This window comes from Triturus cristatus, chromosome 9, assembly GCF_964204655.1.
Source record: "Triturus cristatus chromosome 9, aTriCri1.1, whole genome shotgun sequence".
Classification (NCBI taxonomy): domain Eukaryota; kingdom Metazoa; phylum Chordata; class Amphibia; order Caudata; family Salamandridae; genus Triturus; species Triturus cristatus.
Genome location: NC_140592.1, coordinates 738,404,024 through 738,430,249, shown reverse-complemented (window position 1 = coordinate 738,430,249; position 26,226 = coordinate 738,404,024). Strand labels below are relative to the sequence as shown.

The following is a 26,226-nucleotide window of genomic DNA, read 5'->3' as shown; positions in this document are numbered from 1 at the left end:
ACAAGTGGTGTCGGCGCACTGTGTGCTCCTGAGCACACGACAGGTGTCTGGCGGCGTACCTTCACACAGACACAGGTGTCAGCCCGTGAGCTGTCACTCACGGGTGGAGGAGTCGGACAGTCCATTCTCCGTCTGGATACTGGAGGTGCACTCTCTGCTGGTCTCTGGAGTGGGGGTGTTCGACAGTCTCTTCCCAGGTGGAGGCGTCAGACTGCCCGAGCTGTCCTCAGGTGGTAATGCTGGAGTCTCCTAGTCAACCTTACCACGAAACTCTGTGCAGTGACGAAACCGTCGAAGAGTGAGTACCCACTTCCCTCCTCCTCCCCCTTTCTCGACTTTTGGAGTTGATCCGTCTCGTGGCAGGAGGAAAGGGAGGTATTTTGGGAGAGGGGTGGGTCTGATGTATAATTCGCTTGGGGCCTATCCCTCGCTTTGCAGCCTCCCTGTTCTTGGTCCCTTCCGCTGTGCAGCCCGGTCGATAGTAATTGAATGAGTCTTTTTTAGGTCTGGCTTGACAGCGCATCTGTCGCCAGACATATGACTTGTAATGTCTGGGCCGATGCCACCGTCTGAGCTGCTGTTGGTGTTCACAGGCTCAGCACACTCATTGGGTGTCTGTGTAGTGTAAGTGCGCGCATATATGTGTTTGCCTGTGTCGCGATCGCGAGTATATGAGCATCTGTGTCTGGTCTGTGTGTCTCGTGCATTTGGGTCCTGTGGCATGTGTGTGTGTCTAGCAGATTTGTGGGCTCTTCTGGGGAATGTAGCCATTTATGCAGACCTGGGGCATTTGTTTAATCTTTTTGTGCCTGGGACAGTTCTCTCTTGGAAGTGTTTGTGTATCTGTGCGTTTCTGCCGTGTTTGTGTGTCTAAGTGTGCCAAGGATGGCACATATAAGGCCTTTTAAAGTATTTAATCTGTACTTTAGTTACTTACGTGGCCGTATGTCCCGGGTGTAGCGTGCATCTGTGAGAGACCAGGGAATTTTTTGGAGAATGTCTAAATTATTCGTTCATCTGTGGTGGTTTTTTTTTTTTGGGGGGGGGGGGGGCAGTTAGCTATTAAAGAGTATCTAAGGCTTGTGTGTGCCCGTGTTGTCTGAGCTATTTGTCTACATGTATATCTTGGGTTTTATATGTGTGTCTGAAGTATTTGTCTCTGCGCGAGTACATGTATCCATGTCTGGGGTATTTGTGTTCACATATGTGTTTACCTTTCATATTTTTATATCTGTTATGTTTGTGTGTGTCTGGGTATTGGTAAATCTATGCGTGCCAGGGCCACGTGTCTCTCCCATGTTTATGCATTCGTGTGTGTTTGTGTTTCTATGCATGTCAGGGGTGTCTTATATAAAGTGTTTTGAGTATTTAATCTTTGCCTTTTATTATTTATGTAGGAGCGTGTCCAGGGTAAGTGTATATCTCTGTGAGACTAAGGTATTGGGTAGGGTGTGTGGGGGTTATTTGCATAACCTCATCTGTTGTCTGACGTAGGTAAGTTTCTTGGGTGCTTCTGTATCCTAGTGTGTGTGAGGAATGTGTGTGTGTGTGTCTGTCAGGGTGTTCTTGAGTCTGATATATATTTTGTTAAGTGTCTGAGGTATTTGTGCATCTCTGTTTTTCTGGGGCTGTTAGGTATAAAATCTTTTACTGGGGTGTTCGTGTATCTGCGTTTCCTGTTCTATTTGGTTATATGTTTATCTTGGATGTTTGTCTGTTTTTTTGAAATATGTATCATTTGCCTATGTTTCTGAGGTATTTGTGTTTGCAAGTGTGCATATATGGGGTTACCTGTAGTATATGTTTGTGCGCATCGTAAGATTTGTTTTTGTCAGCACAGGTAATTAAACGGCAGTATAAGCTGTGTGTGCTTGTTATATAATTGTTATTTGAGAGACTTTGTGTGTCTGGGCTATCTGTGAGTTTGAGATATTTGTCGGACTTGCCAATCTAAGAAACTTTTTCACCATGTGATCGTATGGGGAGCAAGGGTGGCATGTATGACATTACAACGCATACATTTACAACGAATGCCTTTACAACGCAGTTTTTACATCGCAACATCCTTTACAATGCATTCTTTTACATCGCATGCCATTACATCACATTTCTAGAAACCACCTTTACAACGCATTCCATTACATCGCATTATACCATTACAACGCATACCATTACATTGCATTTAAGGTAAATGTTGGATAGTGTAGGGTTAATAATTACTATTCTAACTCCAGTGAGTGCAACAGTAGGGTAAGTGTTGGATAGTGTAGGGGTAAACATTACGATTCTAACTCAAGTGAGTGCAACAGTAGGGTAAGTGTTGGATAGTGTAGGGGTAAAAATTACTATTCTAACTCCAGTGAGTGCAACAGTAGGGTAAGTGTTGGATAGTGTAAGGGTACTATGCGTTGCAATGGTATGCGCTGTAATGACTTGCGATGTAATGCCTGTGTTGTAGTGACATGCGATGTAATGACTGCGTTGTAGTGACATGCGATGTAAAGGATGTTGTGATGTAATGACTGCATTGGAAAGGTAGTGCGATGTAATGACTGCATTGTAAAGGTTGTTTCCCGAAGAGGTGTGATCATGGCGAGGAAACTGGGCCATTGTGAGTGGGGCTTTTGTCTCTCTGCTCTGCCTAAACAGCTGCAGCTACCCTCCCCAACAGGAATAAGGAACTTTTCTGGCCCCGCCTCCATGTCCTGGGGAGGTTTTAGATGGAACCCACCTATGCAGTGTTCATACCTGCGCTGGAAACGCCTTCTACGCAAGGTTTTCAGACTCATCTTGTGATTCCAGTGGTCGAAGTGGGCGGGATCGGAGGGGCACAAAGTGCCCATGCTTTTTTAATTTAAGGAAAACAGTTCCCCTACTTTCTGTGAAAAGATAACCTTCCCAGGACGGTTAATTCCGAGAGCTGAAACCTTCAGCTGCAGTGTAAGACAGGGAGCCTTCTGTGGCGTGAAACCGAAGGCGAACAGGCATGTAAACAAGCCTTCTTGCCAGGGTGCCTGCTTACCTGAAAGAAATGTAAATTTGCACAACGGGTCCATCTGCAAATGTAAAGGGAGCTCGAATGCCGGTATTGGCTTTAATTAATTGAATCACTTGACACTTCCTGATGACACAGATTTATTATTTTTGAGTGGTTTTTGAAAGGAGTTACAAGCTGAGTTGTGAAGTGTGTGCTTTTTAAAGGAGCACAACACAGGGCCCTGCACTGTAGGGACTCCGGGGAGTCTTTGTTACGCCCCAAACTATTCTCCACAGCTCCAACTAGGATTCAGTTCTGTGGCTCTCTGGTTACAAACACAGGCCTCCTGTAGAGGTTTCATAAAAGTACGATAGTGCATTTCCCACTGATTAACTTAATTTGCACTTGCTTTACATTTAAGCTGTGTTATTTTATATGTACATACCTGAAGGCAAAAGATCGAAAAAAGTTATAGAATATTTTGTTTTTTAGAAATGCCTTGACCCCGCCCCCACGCTTGCTTGCTCCACCCCCATTGTGCACATCTTCACAGTTCTCTTACTTTTTTTTAAAGCTCTTCAACCGCTGTGTGATTCTGACTCCTGACCGTGTGTGGATGTGTGATGAGACATGAAACCGTGTGTCATACAGCAGCATTGTATGAGTTGTCAGGCTTGGTTTGTGTATCCATAGACACATGGGGTATCTGTGTACACATATATGATGACGTCGTTGTTCTATGGTGTGTGTGTGGGTGGCTCTTTTTCTCTGTCTGAATGTGCACCTTGGTGTGTATGAGTGTGTCTAGGTGATGCTTCTGTGTTTTTGATTTCGCCTCTGCATTTGGTTGTATCCTTTGTGATTTAATGTTGTCTCTGTGAGTGGTTATCTACATATGTATGTTCAGTTTATCTTTGTTTTGGGTATGTGCATATTTTGTTCACGTATGTCACTGTTTGTGTAGAAGTTTTTGGTGTGGATGTTTGCGTCTGCCTAGGTGTGTGCCTGTTTTTGAAATCATATACATCTGTGTGCATGTTGTGTGTGAGTTGTCTGATGTGTGTGTTTCCTGTTTTCCTCCTTGTTTTGATACGTCTTTGACACAGACCTTTTGTAAATCGAGCAGCACAGTATTTGTCTCTTGAATGAATGAAATAAAATTTATATTGCGCAACTAAAACCCGAAGGCAAGTGCAAGGTAGGAATGGTGTCACGGTAACAGTCTCCTCATTTTAACATTGCAGATACACGATTCTGGCCATCAGGGCATCACTCTTTTTGTCTCTGCCCATGGTACTTCTCAGTCAAAAAATAGTGAAAAGTTTGTAAAGTAGGTTGATCTACGGACAGTGGCGTTGCTAGAACTTTTGCCACCCGGGGCGATCCCTGAGTTTGCTGCCCAGTGACGACCATTCCAGGTAATAGGAGGGCGGAGACATCCGATGAAGAGCGGGGGGAGGCAACAACAGACGACGAGGGAGAATAAACAAAACAAAAAAAAGAAAAACTTACCTTGCACTCTTCGCCGCCCCCCCAAAAAGTGCCGCCCCGTGCAGACCACCGCCGCCCCCCCCCCCCCCAGCTACGCCAATGTCTATGGACGATTCCCTACCTCCACCGACGATCTCTACCTCAGACAGGCGTGCAACGCCCATGGGGCTAAAAGGGCTTTATGAGCTCCACCCTCCCACCCCCGCCCCCCGTCGTGTGTCTCAGCCCGGGCTGCTGCAGCTTGGGCTTCTGTGGGTTCGACAGGTCAGTGTGTGGCGTCCTATCTCAACCACATCTGAGTTTTTAACAGGTCTTTGAAAGACCGTTCAAAAGCCTTTGTGAACTGGTTAAGGAGACTTTATGTTTATACACTGGTTCCAGTACCCCCTGGGTCCGCACTCTTCCTAATATTGACATTTTTATTTTATTTTTACTGCCACAGTGGGAGAATGCATTTCGTGAAGAGGCATCTCATGAGTAGGGATGCCACCTTTCCAAGAGAAAAATAATGACCATTTGTTGTTGTTTAAAGAGTCTGCAAAGGCCTCACCTTGACACTAAATCGGGCTGTAAATAAATTGGTATTTATTCATTTGTAACATTACTATTCTGTCTTTTTTTCCTTTAATTATTAGTTATGGATAATAATGCAGCCCTAGAGCACATTTAAAAGTGATATTTGCTGTATGAAGTATGCACAAATAAGTGCTAAAAATACCAGCTTTGGGTCATTTTGCTTATGTTTTTTACTGGCTGGGTCATCAAAATACTCGTGGTGCCGGTATGAATCCGATCTGCTGGCAACCCTATTCAGGAGACTGAAAGTTTGTTGCAGGGTCAGCTCATTATATATTGCCTCCAGCCTCTATCCTTGATTGATGCCATAATAGCAATAGTTTGACATATATGAAACCCTACACCAGCCGTCAATACAATACTAAGTTACTCCAGGTCTCTGGGAATACAACCTGCATTCAGACAACTCCCTCATTCTCACTGCTCAGCCTTTACTTTCATGTTCACCCTGCACTCACAGCGATCACACTGCACTCACACTGCTCACCATCCACTCACGTCATTCACCTTCCTCCCACTCTGCACTCACACGAGCACACCACTCACCCTGCACGCACATGACACGCCACTCACTTGTCACTTTCACTGCTCACCCTACACTCACAGCAATCAAACTGCACTCGCACTGTTACCCTGCACTCACACGTTCATCCTCCTCTCACCCTGGGCTCACACGAGCACACCAAACCACCTGCATTCACAGCAACCACACTGCTCTCATGCCCATTGCTATGAACTCACGCCGTTCTCCCTCCACTTACCCTGCGGTTACAGGAGCTCACTGCTCACCTTGCACTCAGTGATCACACTGAACTCATAACCCTCACCATGCACTCATACTTTTCAACCAGCACTTATACCAGCACTATACTCACCCTGCACTCATGTGACACTTCACTCACTTGTCACTCTCACTGCTCACTCTTCAATCTTACTCAAACAAGCACATCACTCACCATGCATTCATTCCTCCCACTCTCCACTTTCACCCGCACCCAAACTCATATGTGACATCACTCACCCGCCAGTCACTCCTTTCACCCTACTCTCACACTGTTACATTGCTCACTGCATACTCACATAGGCACTCCTATCACTCACACAGCTCACCATTCACTCACATGGACACAGCACTCACCCTGCACTCACACCAAGCAAATAAGCACAGTACTCACCCTGGAGTCACACCACTTACCCTGCACTTCATCCTCTCACCCTGCACTCACACTGACAAACCTCTCAGCCTGCATTCATACAGGCACTCTGTTCATCCTGCCTGCACAAAGGGATAATAGTCTGCCGGAACTCATAGGAACACACCACTCACTCTGCACTAATTCCTCTCACCATGCACTCATCAGTCACTCTCATTGATTACCCCTCACTCTCGCCGCTCACCCTGTACCACACACAGGCACACCACTCACCCTGCATTTACATCACTCCCACCACCCTGCACTCACTCCTCTCACTCTGCACGCACTCCTCTCATGCAACACTCACATGGGCCCTCCTCTCACATTCCATTCGTGCAGCTCACCCAACACTCACATCGGCACATTTTTCACCCTACACTCGCACCACTCATGCTGCACTCACACTATTCACCAGCACTTACATGAGCACACCTCTTACTGTGCACAAATACTAATTACAGAACTCTTAAGAGTATACACATATCTACCCTACAAAGGCACCCACAGAACACCAGCTCTTTTCATAGTTCTAGATGCCTACTTAATTCCATCTGCAACAACGGGGCAGGTGCAAGAGGGGAGCGTGGACTGAGAATGTGGGATGGCACAAGGAAGGAGACCAGGGCTGAGGCTTTGGGGTATGGTAATGGATTGAGGACTGGTGACAACTGTTAGCTATCCTGGCTTTCCATTCACCACAATTCTTCATTCTGGGACTTGTAGTGTTTTTTTTTACATTGTAAGTTTGGTCTCAAAAACCCCAAAATGCAAAGTGTTACTGGATAAAATCAATGGTTGCCAAAGAAGTCAAGTATTTCATACGATCAGTTGGATGCTGTGATGTTACATGTTAGAACATGGATTAGTTAATTTCCAATGCTGTAACTGCTTGATCCACACATGAGATCAAATATAAGCCCCGTAGAGCTATTTTAAGGAAGTTTACTTTGCATTCACGTCATTCTTGTAACACACATTGACAAGGCAATATATTATTCTTTTTGAATAGCGTATAGGAATATGTGTTTATTAAGCTTCACTAAAAGGCAAGGCAGGTATAGCAGAAGCAGCAGGGCAAGCTTTTCTAACACAAGTAAAGTAGATTTACTAATGGAAGTGTGTCTGTGTGCGAGCTTGACAGAGTACAAATGTACAAAAGAGTGCAAGCGATATTGTGAGAATGTGTGTGTGAGTGTATGTCTGTTATGCATGCAAGTGTGATGCTGGTCTGGCATACTGGAGGTTATTTTTGCCTTGTGGACAAGGGCACTAATAGAATATGGGTGGGAGGTGTTACCTATGGCAAACTGCAGGCCCTGACATGCTTCTATTAAGACACAGTATTCCACCGGACTGAGAGCTGACAAGACGTGCTGAACTACAGATCGCGTAAATGATGCAACTAGCTTAAAATCCCAAATTTATTGAAGACATCATCCTTTTACCTCAAAAATCTTCAAGGCCTCCTCCTGATTCACCAGGACTACAACTTTGACTGAGAAAACCTTCACGCCTGCAGATATTAACCAAAATTTGCGTTTGGGCTGTATACCCATCTGCACTGTCCTGAGGAAGATCCGCCGTGACGCTTATTATATTTTGCGTAGTACACGGGGTCGAAACGTCGACGCACCCTTATATGTCTACACAATGCTTCTGATTACAGATTAATTCACATAGGATCTTGTAGCATATGTGAAAAACCATAAAGACATATCAAGAAATAATGTACCTTTCTATTCTACTTATTCACTTTTGCCGCATTTGAAATATATTGTATATACTATTTATCATCACATGTCACTTTATCACCACAAGTCACCAATATTTTGCTCTTTTGAACTTCTGTATTACGACAGCCCATAATACTTTATTCCCTTAAATTACCAAATTGCAAACTTTTTATTGGTGTGTGCTTTTTTTCCTCATTTATCTGATATCTGTTACATGTCATGAATATTTTTTTAACTTTCTAAAAGAAATCAGAATTTCCCGACAGAACCATTGTATTTATATAATACGCCCACCCAGGTTCTGAGGGACACCGGGACACCCCATTATTTTTGCTCAATCTATTAGGACACCATCATTGGCTGTGGGGACTCGAACTGTCTAACTGAGAAAGCCGCTAGCCCAGTCATACCCAGCGGCATGGACACCGAACACGCGCCTCTGGCCGAAGGCCCTGCCATGATGCACACAATTCTTAGTTTATGGGGTGGATCCATAGCCAAATGTTGGAAGTGATATTTGAGGTAACTCTTGTCATAAGATTTCCTGTACTTATTTTATAAAGGGTGTCAATTGTAAAATGCTGACCCTTGTATACCGGCGGGAATTCTTAGAGGTACCCATGCCTGTGGCTGAAGTATCCATGGTAAATTTATGGCACTGTCATATTAAATGCTCTCCTTGGCATAAGGGACTCACCCATGAAACACATGATGACCTTATTATAGTGGAAGTAATTTCTGACTAAAGACATTTGAAAAAAAACTAGATCTACTCCTAGGAAAGGCCAGGTTTCCCTGGTGCGCCATGAAAGTATTGGAATATTTAATGAATGCCTATAAGGGTATGCAGCGTTTTTGCAAATTTGATCCAAAAAGTAAAAAAAAAATCTCAGGGGAGAAGTTTACTTTCTCTTAAATCATCTATAAGAAATCTGTTAACTTGTTTTGCTTGCGGGAATTTGGGGGAAGTATCACACCCCACCACTTACATAGATCTTTCTCACTCATATAATGGGTAGGTTAGCTCTCACCCCATTTCTGGAAATGCTTGTCCTGCCCCATTGTTGGGGGCGCTATTGGCTTTAGGGTGTTGAGACTGGTGCCGCCGCACCTGGAGTTGAATTTGGTGGAGGCCGCTGTATTGAAAAATATTTTTTGTTTTAAAAGCACATGAACTTCCTTGTGCATCAAGTAGCTTTCAGGCTTCAACAAAAATAGCAAGATAACTGGTGATTAATGTTCCTACTAGTGAGAGTTCATAATTTTGTCTAGTTGCATTATTGGTTCATCGTAAAGTAGCACAGAGGGCTAATGTGCCTGCTGCAAAGAACGTGTGCCATGCAGAGCACATACTAAATGTGAGGGAACTATGAGTAGCACTATAAAAACATGACATGTACAGCAGAGAGAGGCTATGGAGAGATGAGGTGCACTGTTGGAGAGTGGTAGTGAGGGGATTCCTGGAGAAGGTGGATATAGGGGAGGAGAGTGCTAAAAAAGACTGTTGTGACGGCTGCCACCAGCGCTCGAGCCGGCCCTGGCTGGGAGTCTCAGCCCCCACCTGATGTTTGGGTCTAGTTGCGCCTCTGATGTCAGACTATGTTACTACTAGTGGTGAGAGGGAGGAGCACAGTTGCAGTTGCTGCTTGGTGATGGACCCACACCACCAACAGGCTCCCTCCACTCGCTCTCCTGTTGGGCTTTAATTTACCACAGCTGGGAGTTGAGCCAGGCCCTAATACTTTTCCCCTTAACCGTTAAACTTTCACCGTATGGGTCATATCTGGGATGCTTTCATACCGGTTCTGTTTGTATAAGCCAGATGACACTACTGGTGAAAAATACCAACCCCTGTTCGTGGATGACAAAATTGGTTAATACTGACCCCCCAGCTCAATATAAGATTCAATAGGCCCTTAAGGCTACAGAAAAAGTGAAGATGTCAGCACTACATGATACGTCACAGAGGAACTGGTCACCTTTGCAACAAGTCCACCCACTCAAAAGATACCCAGAGACTTGATGCTGGGCCTGTGGTATCCACTGGAGGCCTTGACATCCACTTCTCAAAAGCCAACATCTAAGGCTGTAATATGGTACACGGATACTCAGTTGTCCTTTGTTAAACCAAGTGTGTTTCCACCACCTAACAAACACGACATAGAATGGATAGCCAGTGACTTAACCACACAGCACACTAGACAACACTCACACGTTGACTGCACTCTAGTCTACGAGGAAGCCTAGAACCATGATGAAAAGCACACACCCAAAAAGAGCTCCTCCCTGGAAGGCGATAGTAAGGGCACACATGCCCTTAACAGTGACGCAATGTAATATTCTAGAAACCTTCCATCCAGGTTAAGTGAACAGACAGTCAGACACAGCTCTCAAGGTAGAGACAGAAAGAGATAACTCCTACCAAAGCACAGTCAACACATCCCGTCAGCCGAGACCCAGGCAAAGACAGGCATAAATGTGCCCTTTTCCAGCCCATTATCATTGGATTTCCTTTCCATGTGAGGTGGCAGTGCAGATGCTCACACTGCTTTATTTCAGGTTTTCTGTGGACCACAGACATGCTGACTGAGGTGGTAACAACACACCTTTCATGTATGATAATGTTTAATAAATTGCTCCAGCCACTTGTAATCCTGTAACACCATTCTCTGCGTTAGGCACAATCTTTGTGTGATTGCAGGAGATGCCTTTATGGACTTCCTGGGTATTCTCTCTATCCTGTTTATTGCAGGAATATATTTAATTTTGAGTATTGTTGATAATCACCCCCTACATTGGTAGGACGGACTGGCAGCCACATATGACGCTGATGATGCTTTTCTCCTGACCGACAGCAAACATGATCTTGATTGGTCGCTTTCCATCCTTGTGTCACATTGCACAAAAATAGCGAACGATTAATTGGGTGAAGAACAAGAGAACGGTATTTGGTAAAGAAAAATAATAACAACAAAAGATGCATCTTTCTGTCTGTTAGTGACTGCTTGCAAGGTGATAGTGATACAGTGTTGGTCTCAGTGGTGTTCATGCATGATTGGCCATAACAGAGATAAACTCAATAACACTAAAGCTCTGCTAGAGAGGGAAATTCTGCAGCTAAAGGAAATCAGTTTCTTTGCAGGCTCTCAGCCCAGAATTGGTCTTATTTATGGAAACTTCTGTGCTCTCAATGTAAATATGATACTCTACTATGATGTCCTCCAAGAAGATAATGGTAGTCCATCGGCTCTGGCTTGAGTAGATGTTGTAATGAAATTTGTGATCACTCGATGCGAGATCGATCATAGCAGCTGCTAATTTTGTCTGAGCTCCAGTGCTGGCCCCACACTCACTGCCATTTGCTGCTATTTTTAAAATAGCCTGTATCTCTTGACCCTGATTATTTGAAGCTGAACTCACCCCAGACAATGTATATTGCCACTGCCTTTTAGGATAGGGCTCACTTGAGTTTTGATTAATATTTTGCTCCGGAGGACAACGGTTGTTACTTTTCAGCCTGAATCTACTACCCTTAACGGATCAGAAGAATACAGAGGAGACTATACTGACTGCTGTTCCACTTGTTTTATTATATTTTTCGTGCCTGGATGAATGGATCACTGGTACAATATAGCAATCAACAATACCATGTAACAGAAGTATTGTGTCAAAAATATAGTTAAAAAAAATATCAATTTTCCATCCTTATAATGGTAAGTACAAAAATATTCTTTAAAAAACATACACAAATGTAGTTTCTAAATATATATAGTTTAAAGTAGTAAACCTTAAATATTTTATTATATACTGTTAATATAATGTAAATTAAATAAATCTCACTAATATTTAATGCTGTATATAAATATATAACTGTATAAACACACATATGTGTGTATGTTTATTTATATTTATAAACACACACATATATTATGTAGCACAATTAACAATATATATTTCACATTATATAATTTGTTTTGTTCAATTCTTTAGATTTACTACCATAAAAACATATATACATATATATATATATATATATTCACTTAAAAAACCATAGGTTTCACACACGTTATAGTTAGGAATTAGCATTTAAAAAACCTTGCAAATTCACTTAAAAAACCATAGGTTTCACACATGTTATAGTTAGCTGGACATTTCGTAAAAAAACATTGAAATTCCCCCGTTATAGTTAGTTCAGATAACTATAACTCGCGCGACCGCAATCCACTGCTGATGACGTCACATATTACATCACTCATGACATTGTCAGTGACATCACTCATGACATCACTGATGACATCATCCTTGTGATAGAGTGGCGGTCGCGCACCCCGCGATTTTTTGAAAAAAAAATAAAATGTTTTTTTCACCCTTCGGGGTCCTTCAGGGTCCCGCTGACAAAGGCTTGGGGGTCAGGAACTCTCTACCCTGCCCCCTTTTCACGTTCTCCACCTTTCTTTTTCACTGTCACACACAAAATGGCGGCCGACACTTCCTGATTTCGACCGATTCGAATGTTGACTGACATGTAACCACCAATCAGAATTACGCTCGCGCACGTTATGGTGCGCGCACCGTGCGCGCATATAGAAATGTATGTACTTTTAACTGCAATTTTCTCAGGAACTACTGAACAGATTGACACCATATATGCAAAAGGCACATGCCTGACCTGAGGACTACCTCTTTGCCAAATTTCAAGTAATTCTGTTCAGCCGTTCGGGCTGTACCTTCGACTAAAGGTCCTATGGGAAAATGCATGGGTAAAACGCGTTTTGGGACCCCCCTTTTTTCTCAGCCCCTGCTTGAGGAATCACCCCGAGACTTTCAGGGTAGGAGCTGAGCGGAGCTCCCCATTAGTTTTGAAAATTTCGCGAGGATTCGTCAACCGGCGCCAAAGTTATTCAAAATAGAATTTTCAGATTTCCTATGGGAACTCGGTCCTAACTATAACTATCTACTGGCGACCGCCAGTAGATAATATATATATGTATGTGTATATATATACTATAAAACAGGGAAAAAAGCTGAGAATTGTTTCAAATATTAACACTTCAATTCCAAACATTAAATAAATTGCCAAACAAAGAAAATTAGAAAACATATTTACAATTTTTTTTATACAATTTTAAAAACAAATAAAAATATGAACAAATACTATGAAATTAAAATTATAGACAAATATTAACAATATATATCTAGGAATAATAAACATACTATTCCCACTCCAGAGTGTGCAACAGTAGGGAAAGTGTTGGGCTTAGAAGGGGTTAAATATACTAGTCGTACTCTAGTCTGTGGAACAGTAGGGAAAGCAGTGGACTTAGGAAGGGTAAGATTTACTATTCACACTCCTGTCTGTGGAACAGTAGGAAAAAGGTTGTACTTCGAAGGGGTAAGATTTACTATTCCCACTCCAGTCTAAGTATCAGTAAGGAAATTCTGTGCAACAATAGGGAAAGCGTTGGACTTTGGAGGGGGTACATTTACTATTCCCTCTCCAGTCTAAGCATCAGTAAGGAAAGCATTGGACTTCAAAGGGGTAAGATTTACTATCCCCTCTTTAGTCTGTGCAACAGTAGGTAAAGCGTTGGACTTTGGAGGAGTTAAATTTACTATTCCCACTCCAGTCTGTGTAACAGTAGGGAAAGCATTGGACTTTGGAGGGATTACATTTACCATTCCCACTCCAGTCTGTGCAAAAGTAAGGAAAACTTAGGACTTCGGAGGGTTAACATTTACTATACACACACTCCAGTCTGTACAACAGTAGGAAAAGTGTTGAACTTTGGAGGGATGACATTCACTATTCCTACTCCAGTCTAAGCAACAGTAAGTAAACTACTTAACTTCAAACACATTACATACTTGAATAACCCTATTAATAAAAAAAAATTAAATCTCCAAATATAAACATTGGCACTTAACATAAAATATATATAAAAATAAAAAAATAAACAACAATTATCCAATTTACAAAATGTGTAAACAATGTAATTTATTTTCAATTACTTAATTAACTTTCCAGCCTATACCCTACAAACCTAGTAACCCACACCTAAAATATTATGAAAATAACGAAGTAAAAAACTATTTACATAATTGATAAACAATTACATAATTGATTAATAGTTAATTATAAATTAATTATTACTTAATTAACTTCCCACCCTACAAACCCAGCAGCCCACACCCTAAATATAATTAAATATATAATCCTTACACAATTTAAATATTTATTTATCAATGAAATATTTAATTATACATTAATATTCATTACCTTTTAATTATTATTTAGCGTCTCACTGTATACTCCTACAAACCTAGCAACCTGCATCTATAATATAACTAACATAAATTAATATTACATAATTAATAATGAATTCAATAATTAATAATAAATTATAAATTAACTGTTAATAATTCCCACCCTATACCCCTACAAACCCAGCAGCCTGAACCTAAAATATCACAAACATATATGGTTATTATACGATTTGTATAATTAATATAATCAATTAAATAATTAGTAATATATTATACATAATTTTTTTATTAATTACCCCATTAACCTTCCAACCTATATTGCTACAGACATAGCAACCCACATCTAACTTATAAGCATAATAAATCAATGTTACATAATATACATAATGAACATCAATCACAGACTTACTTAAAATAGTGTATTCATTATTTCTTAACTTCCCACCCTATCCCCCTGCAAATCCAACAACCTGCTACAAGACTGTATATTACTATTAACAAATATATAAAAAATTCTAAATCATTTAAAATGACAAACTATATTAAAAAAAGTATGCCAATTATATAAACAATACTACAAACAATATTGTATAATTCAATATTGTTAAGCAACATAGGACTTGAATTGGCAACAGATGGGTAAAACAATTTGCGGTTGTTCCAAACATGGGCCCCCAAAATATATCTTGCCCAGGGCCTCCAAAATCCTTAAGGTGACACTGTGCATGAGTAGCAGTCGCGGCCGGCATGTCTCGCGGGTGCGGGGGGCAAGAGGGGCAGGGGGATCACGTGCGGAGGGTTTAATTTAACTACAAAAATAAAGAATCAACGTACCTTTTGCTGGTCTGGTCCTGCGTTTTCTCGGCTCTTTCTCCTACTCTCCTCCCTCCAGCAGGAACAGGAAGTAGGCAGCCAGGTTCCCTCCGGACCCTCCCCAAAGCCAATCACAATGCTGCAAACAGCGTTGTGATTGGTGGGAACGCTGCCCAGCCAGGGGGTTACGGGGAGGCCATGTCCTCCATGCAGGCTGCATTGCAGCCTGCATGGAGAAGATCAGAGTGCGCATGACTGGTTTGAGCGGCCCCAGAGGGCCGACCAAACAGTTGTTGCATCCTCAGGAGTGGGCACACCACTCCTCCACTGCCCTCGCTGCTCGCAAAGCAGTGCCGCCCTCCTGCAACCAAACATAAAATGGTAATAACTGAAAGTTATTACCATTTTATGTTTCTGCTTCTCACACTACGGGAAAGCAGTGGGGCGGCGCTCCTCCACCCTAGTGGAGGAGCTGCCCCTGTTGAGTAGTGGGTAGTAGCGGTAAACTACATTAATGAGGCCCTGGAATCTTTGGTGCTTGCAGCACTGGAAGCTTGCTAGCTAAGGGTTTTCAAGGGGGCAAAATGAAATATCAGGACAAGATTTTGGACTAGCCATACACTGGAAGGCAACAACCTCCCTCCCCCGCAGATCAAAGTATCGAAGCAGATGAGGTGAGCAGTCTCAGAAATAGCGACCCTCCTCCTCATAGTTATGAAAACCACTAAATGTGCCAGGTTGGAGGCATGCTAAAATGGGTTGGAGATCAGTTTAAAAAAGTCAGATGAGCAACCCGCTTCCGATACCAGAGTCACAGTAAGGAAACACTGAAAAATGAAATGGAAAATCATGGGAGTAGCTACAGTCAAGATGTGAATAGCTCTTCCCTTAGCCACTGACTACAAGAGGAACAGCCAATGTCATAAGGTGATCCTGATATGTTGTCCAGAGAACAATGGAATGGGTTATGCACTTGTGTGTATTAGATCTGTATAAGGGAACCTCTGGGTGAGGTATCTGTTCAGTTTAGAATCTGTTTTTCTGTGCATTTTTCTGAAGCCTCAATAATAATCTAAAACTGTGGGGCTGGGCCTAAGCTGATGATAAGGGGAATGATCCTCCAAACCTGTTTTTTCTAGAACTACATAAAAACTTTGAAAAAGGAAATAAAAAGAATATCTCATAATTGCTGTAAATAATTTAATGTAAAATTCTGATTAATAAACATTGGATTGATGATTATACATTATCATCCATAAATATGACAGATGGACTGCATCCTTATAGAAAAAATCTGGAACCACCACTGTAAGTGTCTTATGTACCAAAACACATTCTTAAGTTTCTGCAAAACAACTTAATATCCTTGTTGACCTCTTCTTTGGTCTAGTTTAGAGCTTCCGGCTTCCTCACTGTCCTCATCACCCATCTAGACACCAGTGCCAACCAGACCCATTATGTTGTCCTCCACTTCTCTGTTATCTGTGAGTCGCTCTTCACTATTTTCATCATCCTGAGGACCAGGCCGAGGTCGTTTATACCAAAGTGAACAATCAACAAATCAGGAGGGCCTTTGTTTTGTGCTGGCTCCATTACCAAGAGTATTAGTTGCTTCATTCCATCCCTCCTGCTAAACCACAATATCTCAGTCTGCTCTTAGCTATGCTTCAACTGCCTCCCACACATCCAGTTCTCTGTTTTAACAGGGGTGTGGTCAAGGCGCCAACATGGTGCCTCACTGCTGAGCTCTGGCCAGTGAAGACTGATACCTGAAGATATCTGTAGACTCTCCTGTACACCGTTGCCCTGTACAGTCACCACAAGGTCACAAGTCACCACCTCGCTAAAACAATCAAAGCGCATGGGATGAACCTTACCTCATATGCGGATGACACCCAGTTGATTCTGGCCATCAGAGATGATGGGGAAACAGTAGCGGAGAGTTTTAAAGCAGGCATGCTGGCCATCGGACAGTGGATGGCAGCAAACTGTTTAAAACTGAACTCCGATAAAACCGAGGTGGTAACCTTTTGTCATCTTAGCCCTAACTGGTCCTCCGTATGGTGGCCGTCATCCTTTGGAGCCTTGCCCAAACCAACCACGAAGGTGAGAAACTTAGACGTCATTTTTTACGACAACTTGAACTTTATGGCTCATGCCAACCAGACGGCCTCCACAGCGTTTTACAAATTACGCCTGGTAAAAAAGATCCTCCCATTTCTCCCCAAAAGTGTAGGCAAGACATTAGTTAGTGCCCTAGTCCTGTCTGCATTAGATTACTGCAATGGCCTGTTTGCCAATGCCCAAATCAGGGTCATCAAGAAAATGCAGACAGTACAGAACGCAGCGGCCAGACTTCTCTCGGATATCCCCAAATTTAAACCTATAACTGATACCTTGAGAAGCTTTCATTGGCTCCTTATCAGGACTAGAATCAAATTCAAAACATTGTGTATTGTTTATAAATCGCTACACCCACAAGCCCCTCAATTCCTGAGAGACCACCTTATTCCTTATATTCCTCCTCGACCACTCCGTTCAGCCAAGCTGAACGATCTGGTGGTACCCCGGACTAGACTCGTCAACTGGGGAGACAGACGTTTCCTGGTTGCCGCCCCAAAACTATGGAACACACTTCCTCCATCCATCAGATCCAGCCCAAATCTCCTGTCATTCAGAAAGAAGCTGAAAACATGGTTATTTAACCTCTAAGAGCCAGAAGCCAAGCATAGGAGAGTTCACAATAGTACAGCGCCGAGACGCCTGCGGGCATTTGTTCGCGCTTTAAGAAATGCTAAAAAATAAATAAATAAATAAATAGATAAATAAGGGCTGGAAATTCGCCGGGTGCGAAAGAGCGGTAGGAAGTCAGTTTCAAGATGCTGTTCCCTCCCAGCTGCCTCCGACAAGCCTGACAGAGTACAATGGCATGATGGCACTTCTGCAGAGGTGAGGAGGTTGGCGGGCTTGACACGGTCCACCGAGACCACGTGATGAACGGGGCATGGCATCCCCCCGGTGGAGTGCAGGACAGAGAGGTGGTGAGTTCCCCTGCCCACCTGCCTTCACTCCACCATTTCTCCTGGGGATCATGAAGCCCAGTACCTGTACAGAAAACAGCTCCAGCATGAAGGAAAATCGAGCACACTCTCTTGAAGACCTGCTTTCTACTTGAATGCTAAGGGGTGATGAGAAATATCCTGCTTTGCAGAGGCGGGACACCAACTGCGCTGAACTGCTAATGGGGCAAGAGGACCTGTGATCATGCACCACATCTTTGGGGACTGCCATAGAAAGATCTGTGCAGAGGCCCAGAGTGGCTACAGTATCAGAAACTGAGGAAACCCTAGCGGCTGTGGGAATCTGCTCTAACAGCTAGGGTGGGATAAATGATGTTACTCGCAGCCAGAACCATGCAATTTAGGGATCTGGCCTGATATCCTCTCTGGGTAAATTCACCCCAGGGAAGACAACTGGGTGGTTTGTGACGAATGATCCACCCACAGTACTCGAACTATACCACACCCGAAAAACAGCAAATAGCAAACAAGTGGGCTTTTTTTAAAAAAAATTTATTGTGCAGAGAAAAGGGTACAAGCACGGGCCTACAACCGCCTGGGCCGGCCGCTAGTAGTCACAGTGATCAAGCAGTTCAAAAAACAATGACTGGCCCACAGGGGCTCCGCTATATTACAGAAGATCAGACTGCACATAAGGGAAGTCAGGATACACACTTTTAACATAAATAACAACAAAAATAAAGAAAAACAAAAAGCAAGGCGAAACGACATGAAATGGGCGTCGAACCACAGCCGGGGGACTCCACACCCGACCACCCGAGGGCGGTCAATAAAAAGGAGGCCTGAGAGGGAGGGGGGGGCCACGGGAGAACCAAATCTATACTCAGATGTACGAGATAAGCAAGGAACCCTCAAGGATCAGGGGGACAAGGCAACCTCAGACGTATCCACCAGGGGGGGAGCACAGATAGTCCCGCGATACACATTCCACTGCCCCCATATTCTACCCCATGCCCCCGGTTTACCACGAGCCACATACACAGTCTTCTCCCTGAACATGCACCAGTCCATGTTCTCCTTCCATACGGACACGGTGGGAGGCCGTTGGGAACCCCAAAGCTGCGCTATATCTCTCTTTGCGATCATGTTCCCCAGGGCCGCCCACCGCGCCTGGGCTGCATTATAGTCATTGGGCTCCCACACATTCAGAACACAGCGACGCACCTCCGGCAGCAGAGCGACCCCAGTGACTCGTCTCATAACATCATGCACCTGGCGCCAATATTCCGCCACCTCGCGGCACTCCCATAGGATGTGGAGAAAGGTGGCACTGAGCCCGCAGCCACGCTTACAGAGCCCGTCGTCAGAAAACCCCATCGAGACCAGACGGGGGCCCGTCACATAAACACGATGGAGAATCTTAAGCTGGACCAGACGGAGACGGGCCGGGATGGCCACCTCCTTAGGGGATGACAGTGCAGACTGCCAGTCCTCGTCGTCCAACTCAACCCCATCTCCCGTCCATGCCTCCCGAAGACGCACCAAGAGGTCAGCCCGATTATTTATCAGTTTTTTGTAAATCAGAGAGATAGTACTGTCGGGGACGTGACCGTCGAGTATGCGGTCCTCGAGAGGCGAAGAAACAGGGACCTTGGTCCCCTCCCCAAAGACCGAGAGCAGGGCATGCCGAACCTGGGCATAACGGAAGAACTCTCTTTCACTAAGCTCGTGCTCGCTCTGGAGCGCCGCGAAGGATTTAACCGCACCTTTAACCCATAGGTCCCCCACTCTGCTAATGCCGATCGTGTCCCAGTGCTCAAAGCCTTTCGTTGTCCAGAGGCTTCCCAAGCGTTCTGAGGCGAATAAAGGAGTAGCACACGTTAAACGCTCACTCCAGCCCATCGCTACGTTCGCCGCCTTCCACACACGTACCGCAATCCTAGTAGGGCCCGTAAGGGTCCTACCAGCAGATCGAGAGTAAAGCGCTCTGTTATAGTTACCGTCGAGAAGCAGGAATTTATCCATCTCATATGCCGGGTTCAAACCAGGAGCGTACGTAGCATGGTTAATGGCAGACAGCTGGGAGGCCCAATAGTACCGTCTAATGTCAGGAAGCGCGATGCCCCCGTCATACCAGGGGAGAGTCAGCTTTGCCAAAGCGATACGCGCTCGCCCGTCCCAAACCAGTCTCCTCTGCAAACTCTCCACTTCCCTAAAGTAGGCCGCCGGAATGACATCGAAGGAGTTCTGGAGTGCATAAAGAAATCTGGGAAGGGACATCATTTTAAACAGTGCCGCGCGACCAAGTGGAGACAAGGGCAACTTACACCACCGAGCCGTATCCACCCTCAAACGCCGGAGTGGAGACAGGAGATTCTGCTCATAGCGGACCGCCGGATCCAACGAAACGTACACCCCCAGGTATTTAAAGCCGGATTGAGATGTTTGGAGCGGAAGCCGAGGCGGCAAGAGAGGAAGGCCACCAGAGATAGGATACACGCAAGATTTGGACCAGTTAATTATCAGACCCGAATTTCTCCCGAAGGAAGTAAGGACATCAAAAAGAACATTGAGCGACTTCCGCGGCGAGGTGAGGTACAAGAGAATATCATCCGCGTACAACGAGACCCGATCCTCGAAGCCCGGCGCCCACCGGATCCCTCTGAGCGAGGGCTCCCAACGGAGCCAGGCAGCGAGCGGTTCCAAGGCGAGAGCAAAGAGCAGAGGGGACAACGGGCACCCCTGCCTAGTACCCCTCCCGAGAGCGAAAGGCCGAGAAACCCGCCCGTTGACAACAACCTGAGCCTTTGGTCCAGCATAAAGAAGCTTCACCCAGCTAAGAAATCCCTCCCCAAAGCCAAACTTCGCCAAGACGGCCCAAAGGAATGGCCACTCGATGGTATCAAAGGCCATCGTGGCGTCTAAGGAAACCAATATGGCCGGTTCAGAGAAGTACTCCGCCCTAGCGAGGATGCCGTGCAGACGCCGTAAGTTGAGAGCGGTATTACGATGAGGGATGAAGCTGCATTGATCCGGATGTATCAAGTCACATATAACGCTCAGCAAGCGATTAGCGAGGACCTTAGCAAGGATTTTGGGTTCGGCGTTTAGTAGGGAAATAGGCCTGTATGAGGCACAGCGGTCTCGTGGCTTACCATCCTTGGGAATCACCACTATAGTAGCCAGACGCTGGTCGTCGGGAAGGGAACCCCTCTCGAGCGACTCCTGAAACATACGACGGAGGAAAGGAGCAATTTTATCCGGGCGTAATTTATACAGTTCAATCGGCAGGCCGTTGGGGCCCATAGCCTTGCCCGAGCGAAGAGAGCGAATCGCAGTAGCAATCTCTTCGACAGACAAAGGGGCATCCATCTGCTCACGGTCCTCGACGGATAAGCCGGGCAGGGCAATATCCCGCAGCAGAAGACGAGAGTCGTCCTCATCTCTATCAGACACCGGGGAGTACACCGCCCGGAGGTGGTCAGCAAAACACTCCACAATCTCACCAGGCTCAGTCACACACACTCCATCCGAAACCCGAAGCTCCGGGACCACACGATTCACTCTCTCCTTCTTATCCAACCAAGCAATCAGTTTACCCGCCTTGTCCCCGGCATCATACAACCTACCCTGCTGCTCCCTATACATGGTCTTGGCAGCGTCAGTAACAAGAGACTTATATTCAAACTGCTTCAGGCTGAGGGCATGGAGCCCATCCAGAGTGACACCCGCCTCCAAGGCTGCCTCCAGCCCCGATATTTCAGTCTCCAGCTTCACCACCGCCTCATTCTTAACCCTCTTAGCCACCACTATCTGGGATAGGGCATGCCCGCGGAGCACTGCTTTGAAAGCTTCCCACAGGGACACTGAGGACAACACCGACCCCTCATTCTCGAGAAAATATTGATCAATCGACTTAACCAGGCTATCACGGATCTTGGGGTCTCGCAGGTACCAAGAGTTAATAGGAGCGATCCGCCCAGCGGACCGCGTCCCAGTGTCGAAAAGCAACCACAGTGGGGAATGATCAGAGATACCCCGGGCCAGGTGCTTAACCTCTCGAATCCGGGCAGTCTGGGCCGCGGGCATAAGAAAATAATCCAATCTGGAGAGACTCCCATGGGCCCCAGAGTGAAATGTGTACTGACACTGTGTCGGATGCATTAACCTCCAACAATCCACCAGACCGAAGGTCTCCAAGAGTCCGCCGAGCCACGCCTGGGCAGCAGGGAGGGCCCTGGGCGGGTGGCGATCCAGGTCACCCAAGACAACCGAATTGAAATCCCCACCCATAAGCAAAAGACTGTCAGGAAGCTCAAGCAGCATACGACCCAAGTCTGAGAAGGTGGAGTTCTGGAGGCCCGGGGGAACATAGACCGAGACCAAGGAAAGGGACTGCCCCTCCCACCTCCCAGTCAGAGCCACATAGCGCCCTCTATCATCTAGGACTACCCTGGTGATCTCTAACGGAAGTGAAGATCGTAGGAGAACGCCTACCCCTCTAGAACCAGTGGTGAAACCAGAATGGGCCACGAGTCGGTATCCCCCCCTGTTCATGGCATGACAAACATTACCAACCAGATGCGTCTCCTGTAAGAATACCACATCAGGAGTCAGACGACGCAAATATTGCAGCACAACACCCCGTTTGATACGGTCCCCCAATCTGTTGACGTTCCAAGACATCAATCTCAACCCGTCCCCCCCCCATCCCCTCCAGTAGATCAAGGGTCCCCTAGCAAATAGCGCAACACCCGAAACTGAACCAGAGCCAATACCTCGCCTTGAGAACAAAAAACACAAATCCAAACAACCCCTCCCACCCGCCAACCCTCCCCCGAATCCAACTCCCCCCACCCTGCACCCCTGCGGTCCAAAAAACCACCCCAACTTGCAGTGTGCCTGTCGCCCTACAAACCCCATTCTACGAAAAGACCCCGGAGGAGGAAAGGGACCCGTCCCCGCCCGCCCCCCACACAGATCATAATGAAACAAAATGCACAAAAGAAGTTGAACCCAGCCGAACAATACAAAATGGCAAAGTCAAGGACCAAAAGTCACTCTGAAGGAGACCCGCCACCCTCGGTACCGGCAGAGGGCCCAGGCCGGTCACCCCGGTCCGGCAGCGAATCCAGCCAGTCACTCACAGTCGCAGGAGAGTCAAAAAAGGTAGTCCGATCTTCATATTCCACTCGGAGCCTAGCAGGAAAAAGCATAGAGTACTTGAGACCCAGGTCCCGGAGACGACGCTTCACCCCCTGGAAGCCCATCCGCTGTTTCTGGACAAGTTGGGTGAAGTCCGGGAAAAAGTTAATGGACGAGTTCTCATATCGGACCGGGCCATGGACCCGTGAGGCCTGCAGAATCGCATCTCGGTCTCTGTAATGAAAACATTTTGCAACAATAGGCCTCGGGGGGGCCCCCGGTCGCGGCCGACCACCTGGAACTCGATGGGCCCGCTCCACGGCGAAGAACTTACTCAGGCCAGCGGGGGCAAGCTGTTTGAGGATGAGCTCCTCAACCATGAGATCAACCGGGCGGTTGTCGGAGGTCTCCGGAACGCCTATGACGCGGATGTTATTGCGTCGAGCCCATCCCTCGAAGTCCTCCAGCCGCCGGGCCATCAGATCGTTGGCCGACTTGAGGTCGCCGAGAGTAGTCTGCAGGTCCGACACGTCCGCACCAAGGGTGGACGTCCGCACATCCAGCGATTGAACCCTCTCGTTGGTCTTAGAGAGATCCGCCCGAATTAGCGTAACATCAATGGCCACCGTGTCGATTTTACGGGCCAAGGCCTCGTACTGCGTAGCGATGGTCTCCCTGATGCCGTTAATGGCGCCCATGATGTCCTGCAGGGACAGATCCGGAGAAACGGACGGGCCACCACCGGCATCATCCGGGGGGACACTGGCCGTCCCAGGGGACCCTTTACCTTGAGTGTAGCGGTCCATGTTGTTAGTCTGGACCGGTCCCCCACGTAGGGATGTCTTGGTCTTACGCCTCTCGGGGTCCCCCCTGCCTCCCATGAGAACCACGCTCGCCGAAGGGGACCACCGAGCAAGCGTCGAAGGGGCACAGGCAAAGCAGACACAAGCCGCACCAGAGACCGCAATGTGGCGGTGCGAGGGGACCAAAGTCAATGGGCACACTGGTAGCAGGCGGAGCCAAAGGCATCAAGCGAAGGCCAAGTGAAAACCCAGCCGCACCAAGCAATTCCACTGTCCAGCCCCTCAGAGATCCAAAAGTGAAACCGAAAGTGATGGGACGGCCACTGGCACAGCCCCGCTGCCGTTGTTGTTCAACTACGCCCCGGCTCCACAGTTCACCTTCGCACCGGGCACAGCCATCGGTTGGGCCTCAAAAGTTCAAACCACCATAGATCAGGATTCCCAGGTCCGATTTGGTTTCTGAAAGGAGTTTAGTGTTCAGCCAACATTCATCTTCCAGATTCCGTCAACCAAGTCAGGATAAAGTCAGGATAGGTTCCGAGGAGCAGCGAGGGTCCGGGGAGCCCTGTGCTCACGCGACCATCTTGGATGCGTGCTAGGCTCCTCCTCAACAAGTGGGCTTTTTGTGCAGCGATTAGTACATTTGTGCTAGCACGGGTTCCCACAGTCACACACGGATCAGAAGCCTGGTCCTGAAGGGTCTACAAGCGATCATGCTGTGGCTCGCATCCAATGTTTGCAGAACATCGCCTGCCAACATTGGTTTGAGTGATAACACCAAGGCTAACAATGTCACAGAGAAGGTGCTACAATGGTGACAAAGGGTCAAAAACACCACAGGCAAATAAAATTGACAAATACAATTCCACAAGGGAAGACTGAGAATACACCATGGAATCGTGACAAGGGTCCACAAAGGAGGGTGAAACCTAATTCAAAGAACTACTACTAGCTATCTAAGACACCAGATTGGCGCTGAAGCATAAGAGTGACACTCTCTCATTCAACGTCACACTGATTTGTTCTGACATGCAGAAAATTACAGCAATGAGTGCTGATGCAGAAAGTACCTTGGAAGAGCACACTGCAGGGCGAAGTCAGACTTCTTCAGGAATTAACTCACCACCTACGAGGGGAAGATGCTGAAGGAAGGTCCTGATGCAACAATTTAAGGCTGGTGGGCTTTCCTGAGAAAGTGTAAGATAACCCTGAACGTTTTGTGGAGAACTTTGTGATTACCACCATGAAACCTGGAGACCCGTCCACACATTTTGTGGTGAGACACGCCCACAGGGTGACAGGGTTTCCCCCAATGCCTTGAGCTAGACTGCACCATACAGCAGGAGGGAGGGACAGCCAGCAAAGCAGGCATATGAGCACTATGGAAGAAACCATGATGTGCACATAATCCATAACCATACACATATGACTCCCAATATGGGACAGGATAGCTGTAGAGGGATGTGTCTTACCTTCCTCTCCTGGAATGTGAATGGGTTAAATAATCGACTATAAAGGGGAGTGGTGAACAAGTTTCTTGCAAGAAAGAATCCAAACCTTATACAACTGCAGTAAACATCCAGTTGGTAATGACTACGATTTCCTGGGCAGGGAATGATACAAAGATCTAGCACATGCTGGCTTCACAGCAAGATCCAGAGGGTTAGGGAATCCTCACCCTTACAACACTCCTGCTTACAATCACACCAGCGTGGTTAGACTAAAGAGGCTGTTATGCGATGATCCAAAGGGAATGGAATGGATATAAGGTTAAAATTGCTTCTTGGTACTGCCCACCAAGTTTACATTTAACTAAATTGAAAGCTCTGGGAAAATCGATCACTGAGTTGCCAGATAAATCATAGCGGTGACTTCAACTTAACAAGGTGTGCAAAAAGGATAGGCTCATGAGTAGTAAATGAATGATCATAGGAGATAGGTGACTTCTGACTTTTACCACAGCTATGTGGCTTTTTGACCTATGAAGGGAAGAACACAACTGTGCCACTACTCCAATGCCTCCAATGGCAGGAGGGGAATTTTCAGGCTTGATTATTTGTATGCCCACAGGAACTAAGGGTGATTATACAGGAACACATGTTACCTAGCAAGAAGCATCTCTGATCACTCACTATTGGTTTCTAGACTTGGCCTGTCAGGAAATTGGAAGGGGAGGAGAGGAGGTTGGACCCTTGGGGGCTTACTAGC

General features: G+C 46.0%; 1 protein-coding gene across 1 annotated transcript in view; it reads left to right on the top strand.

Moving 5' to 3' along the window:
• Nucleotides 1-213: 213 nt before the first annotated feature.
• LOC146798684 (potassium channel subfamily K member 4-like) overlaps nt 214-26,226 on the top strand; it is a 387,504-nt gene continuing 361,491 nt past the window's right edge. The window contains exon 1 of the mRNA XM_085627995.1: nt 214-298. Coding sequence (XP_085484121.1) covers nt 298 — 1 coding nt within the window. The 5' untranslated portion in view covers nt 214-297. The remainder of the gene's footprint in view (nt 299-26,226) is intronic.